At 34.3% G+C, this 24,020-nt stretch overlaps 1 protein-coding gene across 1 annotated transcript in view; it reads left to right on the top strand.

Moving 5' to 3' along the window:
* Positions 1 to 24,020, top strand: part of Dgkb (diacylglycerol kinase beta) — a 702,490-nt gene that overhangs the window by 526,007 nt on the left and 152,463 nt on the right. The window contains exons 22-23 of the mRNA XM_051175084.1: positions 10,499 to 10,589; positions 17,090 to 17,285. Coding sequence (XP_051031041.1) covers positions 10,499 to 10,589; positions 17,090 to 17,285 — 287 coding nt within the window. The remainder of the gene's footprint in view (positions 1 to 10,498; positions 10,590 to 17,089; positions 17,286 to 24,020) is intronic.

Genomic DNA, 24,020 nt, shown 5'->3' with positions numbered 1-24,020 from the left:
TTTGCTTTACTTGGTATTCTCATTCACTTTCCTAAGGCTATTGACTTAATTGTTATGTGTTTCAAGTGCCTAGGTGTAAATCCCTAGTGAAATGATTATGTAGAAATGAAAACCCTGCTCATCTGTATAGATCTGTGAATTTGTAATAGGACCTTGAACAATCATTTCAGACATTAAAAATTATATATATACATATATATATATATAATATTCAGAATGTTTTACTTTGTGATTTTTTTCTTTTTTTTTGAGACAGAGTTTCTCTGTGTAGATTTATTTATTTTTTATTTACTTATTTATGTACACAGTGTCTGTCTGCATGTTCACCTGTACTGCATGCCAGAAGAGAAATACCAGATCTCATTGCAGATGGCTTTGAGCCATCGTGTATGTGACCGCTGGGAATTGAACTCAATATCTCTGGAAGAGCAGCCAGTGTTCCTAACTGCTGAGCCATTTCTTCAGCCCCTATTTTGTGACTATTAAGCATAGCTCACACCAAAAGAGGCTCTGGAATTTTATTTTCTTACTGATGGGCTCAAAATGACAGTAGATTCCTCTCACTAATCTATATATTCCCTTTAGTCAGGAAGCATATTTGGATGAGTCTCTAGGTAAAAGGAGTAACTATAAATAAATAGAAATAAAATTCAGAATGTGGTGACTTCAAGTCTAAATCTAGATTCAGGTCTCAGGACTTCTTTATGGCCAAGGTTCCCACTTCATTCTGCCCCTACAGCAAAAGAGATGACATTTTACTTGTGAAAACCCATGCAACATACTTTTTCATGTTTGAACATAGGAATAGTAGTTATGGTTTGGCAATTTGCTGAAGTGCTTATTGAAAACAGCTTTTTCTTTAAATAAATAATTCCCACCAGAATTGATTCTCATTTGTTATCCTCTTAGGGGCACAACTCTAAACAGGAGGAAAAAACTACACTGGTTAGAAATGTTTTTAAAATAAAACAATGGAAAACATGAGAAGGGTAAAATGAGGAAAGGTTCCCTCCGTGCTTACCTTAGAATCATATCACCTGTGTTTGAGTGTGTTGACATGTGATTAATCCCAAAACAAAAGTAACTACATCTGTCAATTAGTTTATGTACAAGTCAGCCTGAATACTTTATATAAATTATAGCTTCATGATGGAAACAAAAACAGAACATGATATTCAGGGAGTTACCTGGGTCTCTCATGATATAAAACAGTGACAAAAAAAATGTAATCTAAGAATAATGTCTTTACTGATTCATGTGTTGGGCTGCATAACTCTTCAATTTGATTTAACATACCAATATTTTCAATATAACACAAGTAATCTTATCCCTATACCTTATAATCTTTGTGAAATAAATAATGTTTATCTAACTACTCTTCATGGCATCATAGAAAGGGGAATTGTCCTCTTTGTTATTTCTAGTGTCAGAGAATTTTTAAGGATCACAGCACTTTCAAAATGCAAAGCTGTGCTTCTCGTTAGGGAACCTGAAAAAAGACTGCTGATGTGTGAAGGAAAACAAAGGGTAAAACACTTAACTAATTTTCAGAGAATAGAAACAAGTTTTATTAGATGTATCTTTTTCAGCTGGGAAGCTGTGGCAGTGCTCACAGAATACCAGTCAGGGAAACAATGTGTGAAGGGGGCAGAGAGGTGTAATTTTGTTGATTGACTTTGGCAAGTTTTACAAAATGTAACATCTAAAATTTGGTTAGAAGATGCATGAAAATACAGTAGGATGTAGTAAAAATAGATTCTAATGACACAGGTTATAGAATTAAAAGTATTTAGAGTAATAGAACCATATTGGTTTTCCAGTGATGACAGCAAGTGTGCTTGGGTATTTACGTAAGTGTATATATATTATTTGTATACATGTATGTATGTGTGTGTACATATATCAATGCCTATGTGTATTACTGTATGTGTGTGAATATGTTCCTGTGTATATAGGTACATATGCACATCTTTAGTTTTCATAGTGAACTTACTATGTTGACACTTCTCAGCCAACTTATTTCAAATGAGTTTTAAATTTGAATAGACTAAGCATTTGTTATTAAGCCAAAGTTATTTTGTTTAATTATAGACATCATCTTCAAATATTTGAGAAGTTATTCATGACTGAGGAAGGAAATCTTATTAGACTGTTGAAACACCTACCTTTAACTCATTTCTCTGAAGCTTAGTAAGTGCCCAGTAAATATCTGTTGAACTGTATTATCGTAAAACTGAACACCCTTCATACCTGGTAACTGACAGTGAGTTGAATTATGAACAATAAGTAGGAAAGAAAGAAAGAACCAAGAATGCCCATGCAAGTGAGTTGCTGAATGATGGAAAAGAAAGGGTGAAGCAAGCTAATGACACAGGCTATAGAATTAAAAGTATTTAGAGTAATAGAACCATGTTGGTTTTCCAGTGATGACAGCAAGTGTGCTTGGGTATTTACGTAAGTGTATATATATTATTTGTATACATGTATGCATGTGTGTGTACATATATCAATGCCTATTTGTATTACTGTATGTGTGTGAATACATACAGCTAGCTCAGAATATTCCAATGCCATCATCCATCTACTACCTGCTGCTGAGGATGGCTGTCATTCTTCCTGGAGGTTCTGCTGAGACATACAGTGATTTGATCATGCATGGCACTTTAGTAAATACAAATGTTACCAAGTCCTGAAACCTAAAAGTGATCAGAGTCTCTGTCATTCATTTTCTTGGTTTTATTGACTGTTAAATTTATATACCACTTAAAATAATGAGGAAATGATGATAACCCAAATGAACCATTTCATAATTCAAGGTATAGCCTTCAAAATCCACGCAAAGCCAAATTAACTACAAAACCTGAGCAGATATATAAGCTGAGGAACTCTGTTACCCAGTGTCTTTGGAAAGCCTGTCCAGTCTTTTTCCATACGGAAGTCTTTCTTTTTACCATGTACAAATTTACAGCTTCTTTTTAGCATTTATCACAATTCACTTAAAATAAATTAATATACCTTTCCTTATAAAATGTATGTGCTGTTTCAAATAAAGATTATTCTACTGTGTATACAAATACAATTTTGGTGTCTTAACATTTGAGGTAGGAAATCCAAATAAATGAATTCTTGTCTTATCAGATAAGGAGCACACTCATGTCTTTTAATAGCCAGAGTAAAACGCAAAAATGCTAACTGTTGCATTTATAATAATCTCTTCTATGGCTTTAAGTATATTAAAGAAAAATTTAGGATAGATATTTTCCATATATGTGTATGATGATCCTTCCAATAACCTACCAATGTTTCCTATTTAAGTGACACAAATTATTTTATTTTTAGAATTAAATTATGTATTTATTTTACAATGTGGTTCAGTTTTGCCTTTACCTCCTCCCAGTTAAGATCTACTCCCCTCTGTTCCCACTTTACAGTCCATTCCACCTCTGTTTCTGTTTAGGAAAGGGCAGGTCTCCCATGAATATCAACAAAACAAGGCATATCAAATTGCAGTATGACAAAGCATCTCCCCAGGTATTAAGGCCAGGCAAGGCAACCCGGTATGAGTAGTAGGGTCACAAAAGCCAGTAAAAGAGTCAGAGACACTTCCTGTGTGCCATTTTAGGAGGTCCACAAGAGGACAAAGCTACACAACTGTCACATATATGTGAGATGTGTAGGTCGGTCCCAAGTAGGCTCCCTGGTTGTTGGTTCAGTTTCTGTGAACCCCTATGAGCCCAGTTAGTTGATTCTGTGGGTTTGTTTATTTTTATTTATTTATTTATTGTATTGACCTTGATACCTCTGGCTCCTACAATCCTTTTAACTCTGTTCTTTCAGGCACTTGATGAATGAATTTCACAATTAGAAAAATGTCATTGCATGGCAATAAAGTCACTTCATTTAGGGTTTTTCAGGAGTCTCATTGATAGTAATACATATATGTATTACCTCTCAAACTATGGTACATTATATGCAAGTGTGCTTTTGCTATAAGAAAAGTTTTCATTCACTTGATTAATTAGATAATATGTGACACACACACATACACACACACACACACACACACACACAAAACCAGCAAAAAGAGTATTTAGAGGAACATTAATTTTTAGCATTATATACAGAAAATTTTAACACATACACACTGTTACATAACCATTATTTTCTTAAGTCACTAAAATATTTTATTACTGAGAGCATATTTCTCATACATTCACATGAGAAAGGTTTTTTTTTTAGTCTTGTAAGAGTAATTCAAGTTAAAAATTGCATTTGTATATCATCTATCTGTTTTATAAGCTAAGATGGAGTATTACATGAATCTACTTGAAGTTTCTATAGCTTTTTTCATTGTCTCCCTGGGACTTAAGATGCACATTTTATGAATGAGACAGAGGCATTTTATGCATAAATTTCAAAATATGTATCTCTACCTGTTGTCTGTAAACATAAGACTTGTTTGCTTTGTTTGATGTGACTACAAAATGTCCCAGCTGTAGTCAAGCAGTGTTTTCTCATGTTGACTACTATCAACATTATTCTCTTATTGGAAAGGACATAAATTGCTGTGTGCAAAGAAAAATGTATTTGAGAATCTATATAAAATAGAGTTGTTTACCCAATTTATAATGATAGAGGGTAAGTCACTTGCACCACTGCTATGTTCATATAGGTAGCATTTGCAGTGATATATTACTTTCATATTCTTAAATATTAAAACTATAATTTTTATAATTTGGGGTAAAAGTCCCCTTTCATTCTACTTACCATTAATGGAATGACATTTTTATAACTATTTACTGGTGTATTTATTTTGCCAATTAAAATAAAATAAAGACCAGCTTCATTTGAGTGAGTCAGTGTTTAGTTGTTGACACACGGATGTTGCTGGAATACTACATGTAGCACTGGATTTCTCAAGAGACTTCAAGAAGTGAGCAACTCCATGCTCCCACTGATGGTCTTACATCCATACCCAAAGAATTAAATGGACTTAGTGGAGAGAGGGAGGGTGGGAGGGAGGGAGGGAGGGAGGGAGGAGGAAGAAAGGGAGAGAGGAAGGGAAGGAGGGAAGGGGAGAGAATTTGAGAGATGAAAGTGATGGAGAAAATAGGAAAGGAATTAAGGGGAATCAATTTGGGGTAGATTTGATCAGAACATATATGCATGTATGAATGTTCAATAAAATACTTTTAAGAAGTGAGGAAAAAGGCAAAAAATACTGGCTTAATTAATTTTAAATTATTGTTACAAAGCACCATGACCAAGGTAACTTGTAGAAAAGTTCAATGTGCTCTTAAAATTTTGATAGTGAGTCCATGACCTTTATGTCAAGGAGCATGGCAGAAGACAGGCAGGCATGGTGATGGAGTAGTATCTAAGAGCTTACATCTTGAGATACAGCTGCAAGTCTGAAAGATGTAACTTGGAATGGTGTGGGCATTTGATATCACAAAGCCTGTCCCCTACAATAACACTGTACCTTCTAATCCATTCAAGCAGTTCCATCAACTAGTATTCAAATATATGAACCTATGGGAGCCATTGGTGTTCAATCCAGCATAAATTCCTGTTCCTCCCCTCAGTGCCCCTAAGCTAGGGTTGATGCACTAATAGGGTGTGGAGCCCAGCAGACATAGAACTGTTGCACTCCCTCCTCTGATGTTCATTCTAGGCACTGCCCATTCACTAGTTAAATTAGGCTAATGGTTGCTCCCATCTGAGTCATGGTATATATTTTTAAGTAACTGCTTACTATGTTTGGGAATATGTGAGTAATTCTGCAGCCAATGTTTAGTATAATGTTTCTTTGCAGGGAAAACAAGTAAAAGTGACTTGATTCTCTCATATGCCTACAATTTTAAACCCTTACCTTATTAGTGTAAATCAGTCAAGATTTGGATCTCTTCATTGCCACTGTCAGGCAAGGTCAGTTCCTTCAGGGTATGGGGTGGCTTTGGAAGACTAGAATTTAGGGTACCAATAAAGTATTATTTGTTAAAATCCTTGCCCTCCATAACAACACTCTTTCTATGTTAAAGTGATTTTTTTTTGGAATAGTTCAGGAAGAAGAAATAAGGTGAAACAAATTAATAAGAATGATATCAATTTTTGGACCACCTTAAGTAAAAGAAAACAAAAACATATTTAGTTTAATTCCATGTGAAAACTACGTTACTTAAGATGAAGACATTATATTTATGGGTGCTTTTACCATCAAATATCAAGAGAGATTTCGGTTTGCATCTGCTGAATCATTTAAATGGCCATAAAAAGTGTTCAAGTGCCTCCTGGACTTGGCTTCGTATATTGTAGACGATGTTCTGTCCTTTCTGATTTCCCACGGAGTGCATTTCAAATACACCTGTGAGATTCAAACATGACCTGTAAGGACAATCTTACTGAATGATGCTTTCTGTGTATGTACGACTCGGATTTCTACATAAGATAAATGAAGTGCTTGTACCTCTGTCGTTCACTGTGCAGCATTGTCAGAAATGATGTCCACACCATTGTATACTTAATATTTTGTTTTGGAAGTGCTCTTGCACATTGTATTTTATTTGGTTTTGTGTGTTTAACACATTTATGTTACTTAAAAGCAGAAAAAAAGAAATAAAAAAGGGAAAGAGAGAGAGAGGGAGAAAGGAAGGAAGGAAGGGAGGTAGGAAGGAAGAAAGGGAGGAAGGAAGGAAAGAAGAATGTAAGGACGGAAGGAAGAAAAATTGAAATCTAGAAATAGTCAAGGAAAATATATTGCTAGAAGTTAATTATATGGTTGAAAATGAAAAACTTGTGGAACTAAATATTAACCAAACTTCATAGTGACAAGGACAATTTTATTTCAACAAAATGTTTCATAGGTCACATTTCTCTGAAGATATGTTAAAGATGAAATCACTCAGTGAGAAAATGCCCAGTAAATGGGAGTTAGCTTCTTCATTTTTGCCTGAACATCTGGTAACCAAGCATTTTGAATATTAATTGCAGATTTACAATTACATTCATTGGAAAAAGACTTCATATATTAATTAAAATTATAATTGAATGCCTAGCTTTTGCATATGGACTTTGTAGGACATATGTCATCTTACTTATAGTTATAAACCCTGTCAAAATATGTAATAAATTTGAGTCTATGTGACCATTTCACAATGAGAGAATGTCCAGTTCCCATATCCTCAAGGCCAAAGTGATGTGATTTCTGTCACAAATCTGAGTCTGAATTATTTGAATCATTTTGTATTGTGAACCATAAAAATAGACAGTGTACATGCCTAAATGTTCCTCTTTTGCATTTCTACAATGTGAGGATAAGTTTGGTTTAAAAAATAAAATTTAACAGCCTTTAATTTGTCATGTGGATCTGATTCTATGTGTTCTTTATTGCCTCCATATATTTATCGAAGTGAAACATAAAATGGTTGTAATAATGGAGAATTTAAAATAGCTTTTGCACATGAGCAGTAATGCTAACTAATATGGTGAATAAAGGCTGAATGTAAATTCTCAGGATTTTTGTTCCTTTAAGTTTTTGTAAAAATAAGGGTTGTTTTGTTTTCAGCAATATTCACTTTGATAGGCAGAATGGAAAACAAAGGGAATTATCTCTTGCATGCATTCCTAATCCTCATATGTTTATTTAATTGCCAACTACAATATAATATTTATATCACAAAATCTGCAAAATATAAACCAGGGCCTTTTCATGCTCCAATATTCCCACTCAGAGCTAACATAGGTATCACATGTGCCAGTACAACAGAGACATATCAGTTACTGTGGAGTCCACTCCTTCTATACCTCTTGAATATCTCTCCTCCCTTCCTCTGGCTGCTTGGCTTAGGCCTTCCTTATACTGCTTTATCATATTTCTTTCAACAATACCAACATTTTAGCTTTCCATCCCACGAGTTCATTCCTAGATTTATGTGCCCATAAAACAAAGCTGGCAATGTCACTGCACTGATCACAAACTTCTTTCAGTTTGTGTCAATCTTAACCTTTAACTGTGACATCCATGTTTTCAAATAGGACACACCCCAACTGTTAGTCCATATTCAGCATGTTGTTGGGTAATACTGAACTGCTGCTGCAGAAAGCCGGAACCCAACTCTTGATTTTCATTGTTTTCTGCTAATTACCTATGAATGTGCTACCTCTTTTTAAGCAAAATTAGTTGAGTCGTTTAAGAATACTCACACAATACTTATACTTCATTTAGCTAAAATTATAATTATTATTTAAATGCCTGCCTGTAACTTTGTAACATTCTTCATAGTTTGAACATAGTATAGCATGAATACTTGAATGGTTAAAACTTAACACAGTAGCGTGTGGAGGTGAATGGTCCTATGGAACTCTTGTTAGATGAATGAAAAAACTAACAACTAAATCCACAAATGTCTGGAGAAAGAGCTAACACAAGTATGTTACACTTGGCAATTGTAGAAAACTAATCCCAAAAGGCAATGACATAGAAGTTGTGATCAAAATACATTCTATATATGTGTAAAATTCTCTATGAGTTAACACAAATATTATTTAAAAGGATGTTTTGGAGATACCTTATTAAACTAATATTTTCTTCTCATCATATAGAAGGTGGTGGTTTTATTAGTATGAGGCAATAAGGATATAACTTCAAATTTTATATAACTTCAGTCATTGTTAATGTGAATTGGAACATAGACATATGTCCACAGTTTATAATATGCTAGTTTCCCTTATTTATACTTTTTCACATATGTGGTATCAGTTCAAAATTAATAAAAGTATTCTCTGGGTAAAAGTAATAGTTTATTGTACCAGGATCCTGTGAAATGTGATACCAACTTTTTTCTTCAGCTTCCTAACTTGCATATGGTCCATACAAGAACGGCTTATGTAAGTTTTGTAAGCAAATATAACCTTGTGTGAGCATAAACATTACAGAGTGAGTCTAGATAATGTAAGATTAATTTCATATTTTGTAACTCTGTATCAGAAATTTTATTTCAATAGATCATAATGGTAAGTGCAACATTAAGTTTCATGGCATATTTTCAATAATGACTATTCAATAAATTAGTGATGATATCTACAGGATATTATCACACCAAAATGTTTTACATTCTAATAAATGGTAACATCAATATTTATAACAAAAACAAAAAATTTATATATAAATATACTCATACTCTATCAAAATTTCAACATCATTTTGATATGTGAAAATCGGTACATCATTTTATCTTTATTTTCTTTAAATTAAAGGGATAGTCCTTATCAGAAATATGAATAATTAAAATTGCATTTATTCATAAGAAATAATTTTAATGTATTTTAGGTAATATAACAATCTAGCCAAACTCTGTAAAGTTGTAGTAGTGAATTTGATTACTTCGTACGAAGAGATAAATATATAATCATAGAATGACAAAAGAGAAAATATAATATTACTTTAAGATTTGGTACTAAGTTTTTAATATCTTCCTTTTAGCTTCTGAGTATTATCTTTCTTGCTTAATACTTTCATACTATATTATGATTTCCTACTATTGTTCACATGTGAAAATACATTATCTGTTAAAACAGTTAATGGTTCTTCTCATAAATTTTAGCTTTATGGTAGCAAGTAGATTTTTTTTTTAAATATGCTTTCAATCCTTTACATATGTAAAGAACACATTGCTAGCTATATACATTTTAAGCTATTGTATATTTGTTTCTTTTCTCCCATGAAAATTTCAGAGCATTGCTGTTTTCTTCTCTTTATTGCTATAGATTTGAAACTTCAAAATCAAGTTACTTAAGACACAAGAATTTTAAATATTAAGACCATTTTTAAACATCAGATCTACCAACAGATACAAAAGTCAAAAATATGCATGTCTCTGTAAAATCAGCACATCTCTGTAATCACTACAGGGGTTGTCATGCTGTTTGATACTAACACAAGAGCTTTGAAATCATGTGATTATCCACTGCATTTTTGATATTACATGTCCTCAAATTTGCCTGTTAATTTTTATAAGATTCAAGTATTGATTAGTTTTTGTCAACTTGACACAAGCTAGAGTTATTTAAGAAGAGGAACTCTTAATTGGGATTCTCCATAACATATTCCTATAAGCAAGTCTGTAGCAAGTTTTCTTAAACAGGATGGATGTGTTGTGATATGACCTAGACCATTGTGAGTGGTACCAAGTGCCAATTCAGAGAAAAGTGGTCCTGGAGTAAAAACAAAAAACAAAAAACAAAAGCAAACAAACAAACAAACAAACAAAAAAAAAAAAAAAAAAAAAAAAAAACAGGCTGGTCAAGCCATAGAGAGCAAGACATTAAGCCAGCTTCTGTTTCTGTTCCTGCCTCCCACACTGAGTTCCTGTCCCCGATTAAAGTCCTGGTATTTTATTACAGCAATGCAAACCCTAACAAAGATAGAAGAGAGTTAGATAGGTTTTTCAATTCTTTTGTATATGATGACTGTGTAAGCTATTTCTTTCCTTTTTTGCAGAATGAAGAACAAATTTTGGTATTTTGAGTTTGGAACATCTGAAACCTTCTCAGCCACCTGCAAGAAGCTACATGAATCTGTAGAAATAGAAGTAAGAAAAAAAAAAAAAAAAAAGCTTGATTTACTTTTGTAGTAGCATAAAGTGTCTTGTGTTTGCTTTATTGGTGTTGTGGTATGGTCCCTATTAAGAAATACACTTTTAGAAATTGATATAGGTTTACTCAATATTCTAAAATATGACATTTGTCACTCATAGTGGATGTATCACTATCTGAAATCAAACTTAAGTATGGATACGGGTTGTTTAAGATCATATTAAAAAGATATGGAATACAGATTTAGAAAGCAGAGTTTACTGTGCATAGCATGGAGAAAAAGATACCAAATTAAAAATATGGTTGAAAATGAAAAAATTGCAAAAAACCAACTTAACATGTTCAGGAATTATTATCTCATATATTTAAAACGTAGTGCACTAAAAGTCTCCTTACTTTCACAGATAAATGTTAAAATATATCCTTTCCCATTCTATTCAATCATTAGCTAGGTTTCTCAGTTCAGAAGGTTGCTATTCCCCATTACAGGTATAGGATGTGGAAGCCCCAAGAAAAAGAGAAAAGATAAGAAAAGACACTTCAGAAAGATCTTGAACAAATAGATCTACTAAAAATATCTGGACTTTGTAGGACTCAAAAAGTTTTAGGACATACTCCAAAAAGGGAATGATATATTGACGGATTTTTAAAGACTAAAGAAAATTTTTATTTTGTATGACTACTAAAGTCCTTTATGTGCCCGGTAGTGGCAGTACATGCCTTTAATCCCAGCACTGGGGAGGCAGAGGCAGAAGAATCTCTGTGAATTCAAGGCCAGCCTGGTCTATGAGTGAGTTTCAGGACATCCAGGACTCTTTCACAGAGAAACCCTGTCTCAAAAAACAAACACAAAAACAAAACAATAACAACAAAACCAATACAACAGCAATTAAAAAGAAAAAAAGGATTAGTTTGTGTTTTATTGTTTTGTGTGTATGGTTTGTATGTATACTTGTTCATGTATATGTCCATGTGTATTTGCATATGTATTTGAAAGCCATAGGATGACATAGAGAGTCACCCTTTGTCCATCTTATTTTACTGAGAAAGAACCAGAATTTCAGGCCAGTCAACTTTAGATTTCTGCTAGGCTCTGCCTCTGCAGCCCCCGGAACAAAAGGATATACAATGCATCAGGCTTATCCTATGGGTACAGGGAACCCAAACTCATGCTTATGAAGCAAGCACTTTGCCTACTGATCCATTTCACCGGCTCTTAATATATCATTAGATATGTAGCCATTTCAGATGTACACATAAATTTATTTTTAAATTATACTATCACTTTAATTTTTAATTCTCAATTTCATATAACTTCCTTTTATTTTAGATTCTAAACAGTGTTTTTTTGTTGTTTGTTTTTTATTTTTTTTCTCAAAAAGAAAACCATGCTCAAAGAAAACCTGTGACAGAAGACAAACCCATACTTTCTGTAATATAATTAGCCTTCCTGTTTCTGCTCCTTGGTGCCTCTCCCTGAGCAGAGTGAAGGTTATCAGTCCATAGAGCAAAGCTACATGTGTCACAAAGGACAAAATTTTCCATCAAATAGCGATGAGTATTTGACGAAAACAGTTGTAGAAAACATTGATTTTTTTTAAAGTTCTAAATACAACTAAATGAGTGCTGTTGTTTCATGATGCTTTCCATCTTACCAGAACAGTGACTGTGCAAGAGACCCCTCAAGAAATCTGGACTGGAACTAAGTTATTTAGCCCTGGGTTCTGCTTTTCCATGTTTTCTGGTTCTGCATTTCTTACTCCACGAACCACTAATATAGCGTCTAGAAATTGGACTCAGTACTGTGTTCTCTCCATCATATCATTGTATATTGTGTGTGTGTGAGTGTGTGTGCATGTGTGTGTGTGTGTGTGTGTGTGTGTGTGTGTGTGTGTGGATAGCAATGCCAAACGTGCCTTTCTCCTCACATTTTAATGAATCCAGTCTATCATATTAGCAAAATATGACTTTCTACCCTCAAGGTTACTTCATAATTAAATATAAGAAATCAGCAGTTCGGAAATTTGATTCTGCTTGCTATTGCTTCCTATGTGGCTTAAAATCATACCAACTATGGTTTGAAAAATGTCTAATGAGGAATAAACCATGGTAGTAACAACAGAACCTCAAGCAATGGTTACATGTTTTACTGGCAGCTCCTTCAAAAACAAGTCATTTTCTGTGGGTATGTTTATGTCACAATGCTCTCTCCTGCAGGGAGCTCCTTCTGAAAGGAGGAAATGTTTGGGACAACATAAATATCCCAGGAAAGTGTTCCATAATCACTGCTAAAATATATGTATTATTAAAATATACCTTATGTCTGGTACTAAGCAATGCACCTGCATTATCTGGTATAATCTTTATACACACAGTATAAATCAAAGATATACTGCAAAATCTTCATTGCACAGTTAAATATTTTTAATAATTTAGAAGAAAAATAATTACATTATTGCCAGAGCAATTAAACAAATCAGTGCTACATGCATGTAAATGAAGAAGGTGAGGAAGTGATTTAAACACTGGTAGTTTTAATATTTTTCCTTTTTTTATTTAAATTTGATACAAAGTTTTTTGTTTTGTTTTTTTACATGTCAATCCCAGTTCCCTCACCCTCCCCTCCTCCCTATCATCCACACCAAACCCCATCTCATCCCATTTTTGCTCCCCAGGGAGGATGAGGCCTTCCATGGGGATCTTCAAAGTCTGTCATATCATTTGGGGCAAGGCTTAGGTCCTCCCCAAAGTGTCTAGGCTGAGAAGTTATCCCTCTATGTGAGATGGGCTCCCAACGTCCATTCATATACTAGGGATAAATACTGATCCATTATGGGAGGCCTCATGGACTGCCTAGTCCTCCTAACAAACACCCATATTCAGGGGGTCTGGGTCAGTCCTATGCTGGTTTCCCAGATAGCAGACTGGGATCTATGTGCTCCCCCTTATTCGGGTCAGCTCTTTCTGTGGGTTTCTCCTGCATGGTCTTGACCCCTTTGCTAATTACTCCTTCCTCTCTGTAACTGGATTCCAGGAGTTTGGCTAAGTGTTTAGCTGTGGTTATCTGCTTCTGCTTCCATCAGCTACTAGATGAAGGCTCTAGGATGGCATATAAGGTAGTCATCAATCTCATTATCATGGAAGGGCATTAAAGGTAGTCTCTCCACTATTGCTTAGATTATTAGTTGGGTTCATTCTTGTAGAAATTTTAAGAATCTCAGGTATCTCCTAAATTTATTATAGAAGGCAAAAATATAAATAAAACAAAAAGTTTCAAAATTTTAAGAAAAGATGTCAAAAACAAAGTTTTTTGCTTTTGAAGGAGGGTAAAAGGTATCTAACAACCTCAGGTTGATGCCTGAGATTAGAGCAATCAGGCACACAGGTTTTCTATTTTTTTCCATGTGCCAATGTCATTCAGTATTTTGGGTGTTAGTGGGACCAGGAAGGTTGTAAATGTTAAAGTCAATAATTTTGGTTTTTATCCCCAAATACTGAGATTTTTTTTTCAAAAATAATTCAGTAATATCAAGAATTAACAAATGCAAGAGCCTCATGGGTATAAAATCAACTGTAGGACTTATTGATTAACCTGGGAAACAGAATTTTTAAAAGCATTAGGCTGCTGCACATAGTAGTCTCAGCCGTCCTTTCTTAACGCTAAGATTGCCTGTCAATGTTTTATGCTTCATCGAGTAAAATTATTAATAACTTTAACTGACACAGGCATAAAAGCTCACTCATTTTAGAAAAAATAAAATCATTGATTATATCTCATCAAATTTAAAATCTGTACTCCCAGTTCTCCGATCTAAGGTTAAATATGTACTGTCAGAAAAAAAAAAAGTGTAATTGTTCTTTTAGGTACTTTGTGTTGGAAATAATATCTCTACAGTGGCTGCACAGTGACACTCTATATGAGCTCCCTCCACAGTGGATGTTATACTTATCAACATTATTCAGAATTCACGACTGAGGCTCTTGGCTTTTAAGTTTTTACTCCCCCCCCCCCGTACCTACTTTTCACAAAATCATAAATCTTCAAAACATATGAGAACATTACCCAACATGGACTTATTCTTTGTTTACATTCATAGCCTTCACCTCAGCTTCATTTTCACAAACTCAATTGGTGAGCTGCAACTCCTGGCCTGTCAGCACCAGCATGGAGCTTTCCAGACTAATGAACATGATGTCAAAGCAAACAGGAAAGTGGCCTAGAATTGAGAGCTAGTGAAACTAAACCATTCATAGACACCAATTTATGTAAATACATTGTCCTGCACTTGGAAGAGCAACTGCACTCTCCATCACTCCTTGTGCTTTAGGACTCCTTGAGAGGTGCTGGTTGTTGGTCCCTACCCCCACTCCCTACCCCCCAACCACCCCTATCCCCCCCCACCCCTTTGTCAGAGAATGACTAACTCCTTTCTTTCAAACCACAAGTGGCATTGACAGTGAAGATGCTAGTGTGTCTCCATTGTCTCACCTAACTCCATTTGTTCAATTAGGCAGAAGAAAGACCTTGCAGCATGCTCTCCTTTCTACAGATGAACAAAGGAATCCTCCTTCACTAATTCGGAAAGTAACTTGTCACAGCAGGGTCCTAAGGCCTAGTCACATAATTGTCTTAGTGTACTACCTGCTGTGTTCAATATCGAGTGGAAATGGAAGCCAGGCCCCAGCTCCAGCTTATTTCACAATTCTTGTGTTATTTAAATGATTTTAGTCAGTTTGGGGGAAGCCAGACCTTTATAAATTAACAGCAGGGAAATACCAAAGGTGTCAGATTGCATATTTATCATCTTTTTCGTGTAATACTTAAATATGTATTAAGAAGTGACTGACATAAATTAGGCAGTTTTCAGAAGCCACAGGCCGTGGCTTGTAGAGGACCCCCTTCTGCTTGACATTTCATCCTTGTCAAAGATCAAATTATTTTAATTTAGGCTGCAAATTATAAGGAATGAAGACTTCTTTGTGGGAATTCCCTGTGGTAATCTGACTTTTGTTGTTACTGCTGCTTGTCAGTGTGCAAAAGATATAATATGCATGCAAATAAGGTTAAAAAATATGTACTATCTAATTATCCAGCCAGTGCGTTCCACTTGAAGACAGTGGGAGGCCTGACACACAGTATGTGTTTGATTCATTGAGGCCTGCAGGGTATTTACACAAGATTACTTTTAATTATGAAATTAATATCTGTTTATCTAGAATATATAGTGGTGAGTGAGTATACACAGGAGCAGAATTCTTTAGTAAAAAGAAATGATCTTAATTTACTATGTCAAAGGAAGGAAAAACACTTGTTTTTGGAAAAAATGAATCATATCATCCAGAGCTGGACCCTCTTTAGTGAAACAAACTGAATGAGAATTTAATGCTTTCTCCAATATTGTTTCTTCCCTTACAGAGTGGGTTCAAGATATGTCACTTTATCTCATTTCATTGTTCCTTTGGTGAACATGATGCTGCCCTAGCTTCAGAAAGTTGAGGCAAATGTGGGAAAAAAACAGGATTCCATTTGTTTTGTTGCAGTTTCTGTGGTATCACAAATTCCAGGGGAATTAGTGTTTAAGTTTGTGATGACTTAAGTGGGATATGGTGGCTGTAGCAGCCCTTTGGTGAGATATTGTTAGAGACAAATTAAAGGCTTTTCGCTAACAGGATGCATTGAAAAGAATTTCAAATTGCATCTTTTCTCTTCTGTTCTCTTCTCTTCTCAATTTATAATGGAAAGTGGAAGAATATTTTTTGACATAGTTATAATGACTGTCGTTTTGAAAATATAAAGTTATATCTTAAAAACTTCAGAAGAGGGGGTTGGAGACGTATCTCAGTGATTAAGACCCCATACTGTTCTTCCAGAGACCTGGAATTAGACTTCTGGCACCCATGTTACTCAGGTCACAAGCATTTGGAACTCGGCCACACAGTCTGAACTCCATGGGCACATGCACTCATACTAATAGTTTGTGTGTGTGTGTGTGTGTGTGTGTGTGTGTAATGTGTGTGTGGGGGTCTCTGTAACCACATTTTTGTACTAGCCTCAATTTTTTCTTCATGAATCAAGCCATTTCACTCTGTGACAGAAAAAAGAATGGAAGGAAAGAAGGAAAATAAAAGGAAAGGAAACCAAGGGAAGCATAGAGGCAGGAAGATCACAAGTTCAAATTCATCATTCAAAAGAAGCAAGATCATAATTTCTGCATTCCTAAGCTTACCTTCTTGGCCCACAATTTGCAATTGTATTTAAAGAAAACATGAGCAAGTTTCTCTGCCAAAAGCTTTCTATAAATTAGGACACATTGCTGACGTGGTTTGACCATTTGAAATAATTATAAATGGTCGCTGGTTAATGTTCCTGCATTTTTTTCTTTGAATTTAGATGAATTTAAATAGATTTATTAAAAGGCAAGCAAGTAAACAAGCAATCAAAAAGAAATGAAATACCTCTCCCTCTCTCTCTCTCTCTCTCTGTTCCTCTCTCCAGTGTGATGGAGTACAGATAGACTTAATAAACATCTCTCTGGAAGGAATTGCAATTTTGAATATCCCAAGCATGCATGGAGGATCTAATCTTTGGGGAGAATCTAAAAAAAAGAGAAGTCATCGACGGATCGAGAAAAAAGGCTCTGAAAAAAGACCCACACTCACGGATGCCAAAGAGCTGAAGTTTGCAAGTCAAGGTAAAATTCCAAGATTATATACTAAGTTGCTTAATATTCTGATCCAAAGGCTACATTAAAGAAAAGCCTTCAGATCCATATATATAATTAAATTACAATGGATCTAAAAGCATATATATTATTTATGTTTTACCTCTTTCCTAGTCTTTTTTGGTGAGAGTTTTTTTTTTTTCCCCACAGAAAAGAAATGTAGAAGTAAAATACAGAGTATCTTATACTGAGGCTTTTTGGAATGGGTTTATCCTAGTCACTGTTGAAGTGGCTGTGCCAAGGACCCAGCTATTTTATAAGTCTTTACTATTGTCTCTTCAGTCAAGATATACTATTCAAATTTTCCTATATTAAGTTTCCATTCCACGTAACATGTATATGAGAATGCTTTGATACCACACAATATATTTTTATCTGCTGCTGTTTTTCAGAAAGTTCATATCAACCATTAAAAGACCAAGAAACAGGGAGTAAGGAATCCATGGCTATATGAATATATCCTTCAACCCCATTATAACATAGTTTCCTTTGTGACATGACAACTAATTCTTCATAGATGTTATAATCAAAGACACAAAGTGGAGGTAGTCTCCATAGTTTATGCATAAGAAACTGTAATATTTTTAACTGAAAAGCATACCTAATATTATTAACAGCACTAAGCACAAAGTAAGCTTGTTAATACAGTCATGAATACTCCCCCAAATGCAAATTTGTAACTCTGGTAGCTAAAGCAGGAGGATTACCATGATTTCGAACCCACCTATGGATGAATAGTGGGTTCTATAGTATCAGACCCTATCAAATAAATACAAACCCTATTTCAGTATAATGAAAGCAAAATGTGAAAAGGTTTTAGCATTAAAGTCTCAATATATGTCAATCAATAACATTTGAAATCATTGGTAGATTTGATAGTTTCTTCAATAGCTGGCTCTCATTTAAGCTTTAGACAATGTCTTCTGTGAAAAGAAACTTATTATCACAATGTGCCAAAGGTTGAAGGAATGAGTGTTATATATCCTCCATAAGCAATCTTAACATAACTAGTGACAGGAATTTTGAGCAACAAACCAATTAAAACATTCTATAATAAGGTACAGTACAACTATAAAAAAATGACATAAAATGTAATTTTGAAGAATAAATATACAGAAAAATCTGCAACTTTTTCTAGTAGAAAATATGTATAATTATTATTTTATATAAATTTTGGCATAAATATTGCATTTATACTAAATACCAATCTAAATATGAGTAGGTTGTTATGATTATTAGAAAAAATTCTAGTTATTAGAATTATCTTGGGACCTTAGTAAGATCAAGCTAAAAACAAAAACCTTCTAATTATCCAAATTATGTGTTATTATATAGTACAATGCATTCATTTTTTTAAGTAACAGATACTTTTGTTATGCATGTATTTTATATATGCAGGGATTTCTTCAGATTTCATTCTAGTCTGTTATTATACTCCAGTAAATAGTATGTTCTTGCCACTTCTCTATTCCTAGCATTTACTCAAGTTGATTTTCAGTACCTTGGCTGACAACTTCTTTCACCACTGAGCTCTGTGAATTTTAAGGCTCGTGCCTATGCTCTTCCCAGGCAAACATGTGAAAAGATATGCCTCTAACACTCTTCATAGATCTGCTGGACACCTACTGTTTCCTTGGCTTCATAACTGCCCACCATAAACTTTTACTTTAAGATAGTGAGCTTGAAATAAAGCCTATTGTGGAACTATTACTCATACATGAGGAGAAAGGAGAGTGGGTACACATGAGATTGTAGCTTAGAGAAATACATTTTCATATTGCAGTTATTGACCCTTTTCATCTTAGTGATAAGAGAAGCATGTAAAAGATTGATCACGCTCGCCTGTCTGCTCCTTTTGTTACCTCACTGTGCTTACTGTGTTTATAGTCCTGACCTAGTTGCATTTCCAGACAAACCTTTCAACTGAATAATTAAAAACCAATTACTATAGTCTTTTCTTTATGCTGATTTTAGAAAGTAAAAATTGTCATTTTGATGTATTTTGCAGCTCTGTAACCAAACATGACTCAAAATCCTCCTAGGTTTGGGTTTAACATTTATCCTATGACTTCCTAAGTGTTATGCTTAATGTGAAAAAATAAACATACAATAAAAATAGTCATATGTGTCCCTTTCCTGAATAGTAATATTTCTATTACTTTATTTTCTTTAACTTCTTGAAACAGAAGCAGCTGAGATATTAAGTGTCAAAGACACTACGGATGCTGTCGTTATGTGCTTTTTAAATTTTCTTTTATGAACACCTTCAGAATTTATCATTTTGTTTTCATCCTCTCTCACATCTTACAGATCCACCTCTAATTCCAACTTTGTGTCCTCATTATTCTTAAAACCCTGTTAAAAATTCTTGGTGGTGTTGCCTATATTATCTTAGCTGTATGGTCATCCACTGGAGTGTGTTAGACCTATGGTCAGCCTCTTGTAGAAGGCTGTCTATCTCTCTCCTTGTACTATCACTTATCAATAATAATTACTCAGTGAGGGGTGGGGCTCCATGCCTACCTTCCCCCTCCATATAGGTAATTTATCTGGCTTGAGCACACTGTCACAGCCCCTATGAGTGCATTTATTTCTAAACAACATTGTTTCTTTGTAGTCAACCACCATCTTTGGCTCTTACATCTTTTGTTCCATAACCTTCTGTGATTCAATGATAGCTGAGACCCGGAAAGAAGTGGAGGTGATACAGATGTTCCATTTAGGGATGAGAATTCTGCCATCACTTTTCCTCTCCACCTTTGTGTTCATCATCATTTACCACAAAAAGAACCTTCCTCACTGAGGTTTAAGAGATACAGTGATGTATGGACAGCAGTCAGTGTTATCTTTAGATATGGTGATATTTTGAAGCCAGATCAACAATTTCTATACTTCTATAATACCTAAGTGAAGCAGTAGAAAACTGGTAATTGGGAAACACTTCATTATAATGTATCCTGCTGCCTCCCAGGCTCCTCTCTGTACAAATGGATTAGAAGTGTCAGGTGGGTTTTACTGTATTTTTTTGGGAAGTGATGCTTGGTTCATTGTTTGTTTTTAAACTTTGGAAAGAGTTTTGGTTACTAGGAGGCGTAAAGAAGTGTATCACTAAGTTTGTATAATATATGTAAAATACTTCTTAATAAAAAGAATTGAGAAAAGGGTTGCACATATTTAAAACACATTTAAAAAACTGTCATAAAACCAAAGTGAAAGACTGGATTTGGTTCATGAAGCCTAGAATTCTTCCTTATGGCTGCCCAGGACAGGAGATGCCAGGCTGTTGCCTTGCTTGCAGTCTTTGAGAACACCCATGAGATCAAAATATTTTCAGTCAGTGTTCTGGTTGGGAATTCTACTGCTGACTTAATTCAGAGTTGAACAAAATTATAAGTAATTTGCTTAATTATATTATCATTCCATTGAGACACAGTGAACTATTTGGATACAATTCTGAAGCATGCACACAAATTCTCCTCATTAAGCACACATTCTCTTTATGTGTGTTTATAGATACAAATGAGTGTATTAAACACAGACAATGCTGCCTTTAAGTAACAACTATAAAGCAGGCCATATTATCTTCCATGTCCTGGCCTTAATACTTAATCTTCCCATGTCTCTGCAGCTTCTGAGTTCATCTGTACCAACCGCTCTTCTAAATTAACCTGAGAGAGATGTCTAATAAATTCACTCACATTAATGTATAAATGACTGATTGCAGACAAAAGGAGAGGTATTTGCATTTTAAAAGACATAAAGACCTTCAGCTAAAACATTATTTTTCATCCTGTACTCTAGTGAGTTATAGCTGGGATTCTTCAGCAGTTCTTAAAGACTTAGTTCAAATCCACTGCAGTATTTTGGAAGAAATGAAAAGAAAACTTTAATAAAATACATTATTTCCATTAAAAATTGTTTCCCATGTTAGCTATTCTCAAATTATGAATGGACATTAAATGGTATGGTCTTCCTATTCTCCTTTCTTTTTGTTTCTTGTCTCCTCAATGAGGGAAATAGATAACCAAGTAATTTTTAAATTTACAGGGAGAAACTCATGATTCCTCCCACACACTTATTTACATATACACACATAAATAAATCACCAATCTTTGAAAAGTCTATTCTGCAATGATCATTTAAAAATACTATATCTTTGAATATTTATTGGAGGAAATGTGAATGTACTATACATTGTCACCATAGTTCATATGAACTACCTGCAACTGAAAGACCAAATATTTTAGTTTGTCACAGATCTAAATGGAACAAAGCAATCAGTGGAAGCAAAAATAGCAACACCAGTATTTAAAGGAAAGAGAAAATAGGTTGGTAATAGCACTTGTGCTTGTAAAAACTTACATTATTTAACTATTTTCAACAAATAATAAGCTTATTCTTATTCATATCCCAAGTATGTGATCACAGGGGTATATTTGATTTAAACTTGTTCACCATTAAACTTCCTGTAAGGAGCCAGACATAAAACTGAAATTCTGTATACACAGTGTGTATGAACAAAATTAACTAAGAGGGAAAACTTAACCAGGCAGCAAGTTGCATTCTATATATTTGTATGCACAGAGGTGAAAAAGTCATGTTTAATTGCCATCTTTGACCAGAACAGTGAGATGAAATTAGTTTATGGCAAATACTCCCCTATATATCTGTCATGACATCCATGATATTGACTCATTTGCAAGTTGTTGACTGTTATCAAAAGTTTGAAAACTACTGAGCAAAAGTTTTTACACTCAAGCCTAGAGCCGAAAGGGAGGCAGGAACTGCCAGGAACAGGGGCCTTCCAGGCTGACCCCTCATTAAGTAGCTGACTGTCTACTATATACACTGGAATTTCTAGCCAGGTACTTGTCACAGGAAAATTTATCTTAAAACTAATTAACATATTATGTCAGCCAAATTTTTTTCAGTGTGTTCACTCACATTTACTAAAGCTAATTGTTTTATTTGGTCAGAATTTTCCAATTCTGAATTGGCATAGACTGATATAAAATTGTTTACATTTCACTCAATATTTTAAAACTCAGAGTCACAGACAAATACAGACACATAAACACACACACACACACACACACACACACACACACACACATTCAATACACACACACACTCATACACACACAATACTGTAGACCTGTGATTGTACTTCTCTCTCTTTTTTTTTCTACTGTGGAATCCTGGTTTTAAATTATTCATAGTAGTGTTGAAATGAAGTAAAATAATTAAACCAAGAGAATATTAAAATTGCAAAGGTAAGCTAAGATAAATTCAGTTAAGAAAATTGCAGTGATTAGGGTCAGGATGACAGCTCTATGGGTAAAGGTGATTGTTGCCTAGGCTCACAGCCAGATGTTAATCCCCAGAATATGATTGGTAGAAGCAGAAAACTACCACCAAATGATCTTCCGATCTCCACACAAATGTCATAGCATGTTCTTTGCCACATACTAATACAAGCACATGTACACACATGTCTACATATGCATGAGCATACACACACACTAATACAAATAAATATTTTTAAAGTGACTATAATAAGCTGTTGCAGCTTCCTTTCCCTTATAATTTGCACAACTATGTGTGTGAATGTTAAGGGTGAACATTATTTATCTTCTTACATAAATGTACTGTACGTGAGTTCCTTCAAGAGTAAGCAATTATGTAATGTAATGATATATATAGTAGTGTCATAAAAGAAAGATGGAAGCCTATCTTTTGTGAGCCAAAAGATAGGCAGTGTCTATTCTGATTGGATGTTAAGGAGTGTCTCTATATCGTGAACTTTACTGTTAGTTTTATTATAAAATGCAGAAATTAGAAGAAAAGGAGGAAAAGAATGCAATGTAAACCATGTGTACCAAAGAGTATCAACTGAAACAGATGAAAATTTTGACAAAATTTGACATCTTTTGCTTCGTATGCAAAGATAACTATTTCTTCACCTCCTAAGTGAGGATATGTGCTCTGATACATGATTCTGATTTATATATACATTGCATTACACAGAACACTGGACAAAGAGGAGTGCCTTGTACAATCATACATATCAGCAAGTCAGTGCTGAGGACATTTGTCAGCCATTGTTAGCCATTCTCTAAACATTTCTACAGGTTATTTAGGGTAATTTAGAAAGCAGTGCTACCTTGCCTAAATATAAAATCAATGCTCATCTTAGAACTGTAGGTGCTGTATTTGGCATTCAAACCCAGGCAAGCAGAACAACTTCTAAACATTAAAATTCAGTGATTAAGTTAATTAAATTTAGAAACAAGAAAAGGATTTCATGCTACACAATTATACCTAGATGTTGAAATTATTGAAAAAAGATCATGGCATTTGAAAGGTTTCATTTCACACACACACACAAATGCATATAACAATATCATGAAAATTTCATTGGCTGAAAACAGATAGATCCAAACATTTGCTGTTTAGTAACCTTTAAAGGAGAATCTCAAACTGAGTTCTTACTTGTGTGTTTTTAAAGTACCTCCTCCGAAATGTATCATCATTGGAAAAGGAAATAATTACACATACTTAATAAAGCTACCTAAATGCCAGAATTGAAATTCAAGATTACATAACACATCTGGGCATCTTAAAGTTATAGCACTTTTATGATGCATGTATATACATGTATGCATGTTTCTACGCATGTGTGTGCATAGATATGTACATGGACAT

Source organism: Phodopus roborovskii, unplaced genomic scaffold (assembly GCF_943737965.1).
Source record: "Phodopus roborovskii unplaced genomic scaffold, PHOROB, whole genome shotgun sequence".
Lineage (NCBI taxonomy): Eukaryota > Metazoa > Chordata > Mammalia > Rodentia > Cricetidae > Phodopus > Phodopus roborovskii.
This window is presented reverse-complemented; position numbering and strand designations above follow the sequence as displayed.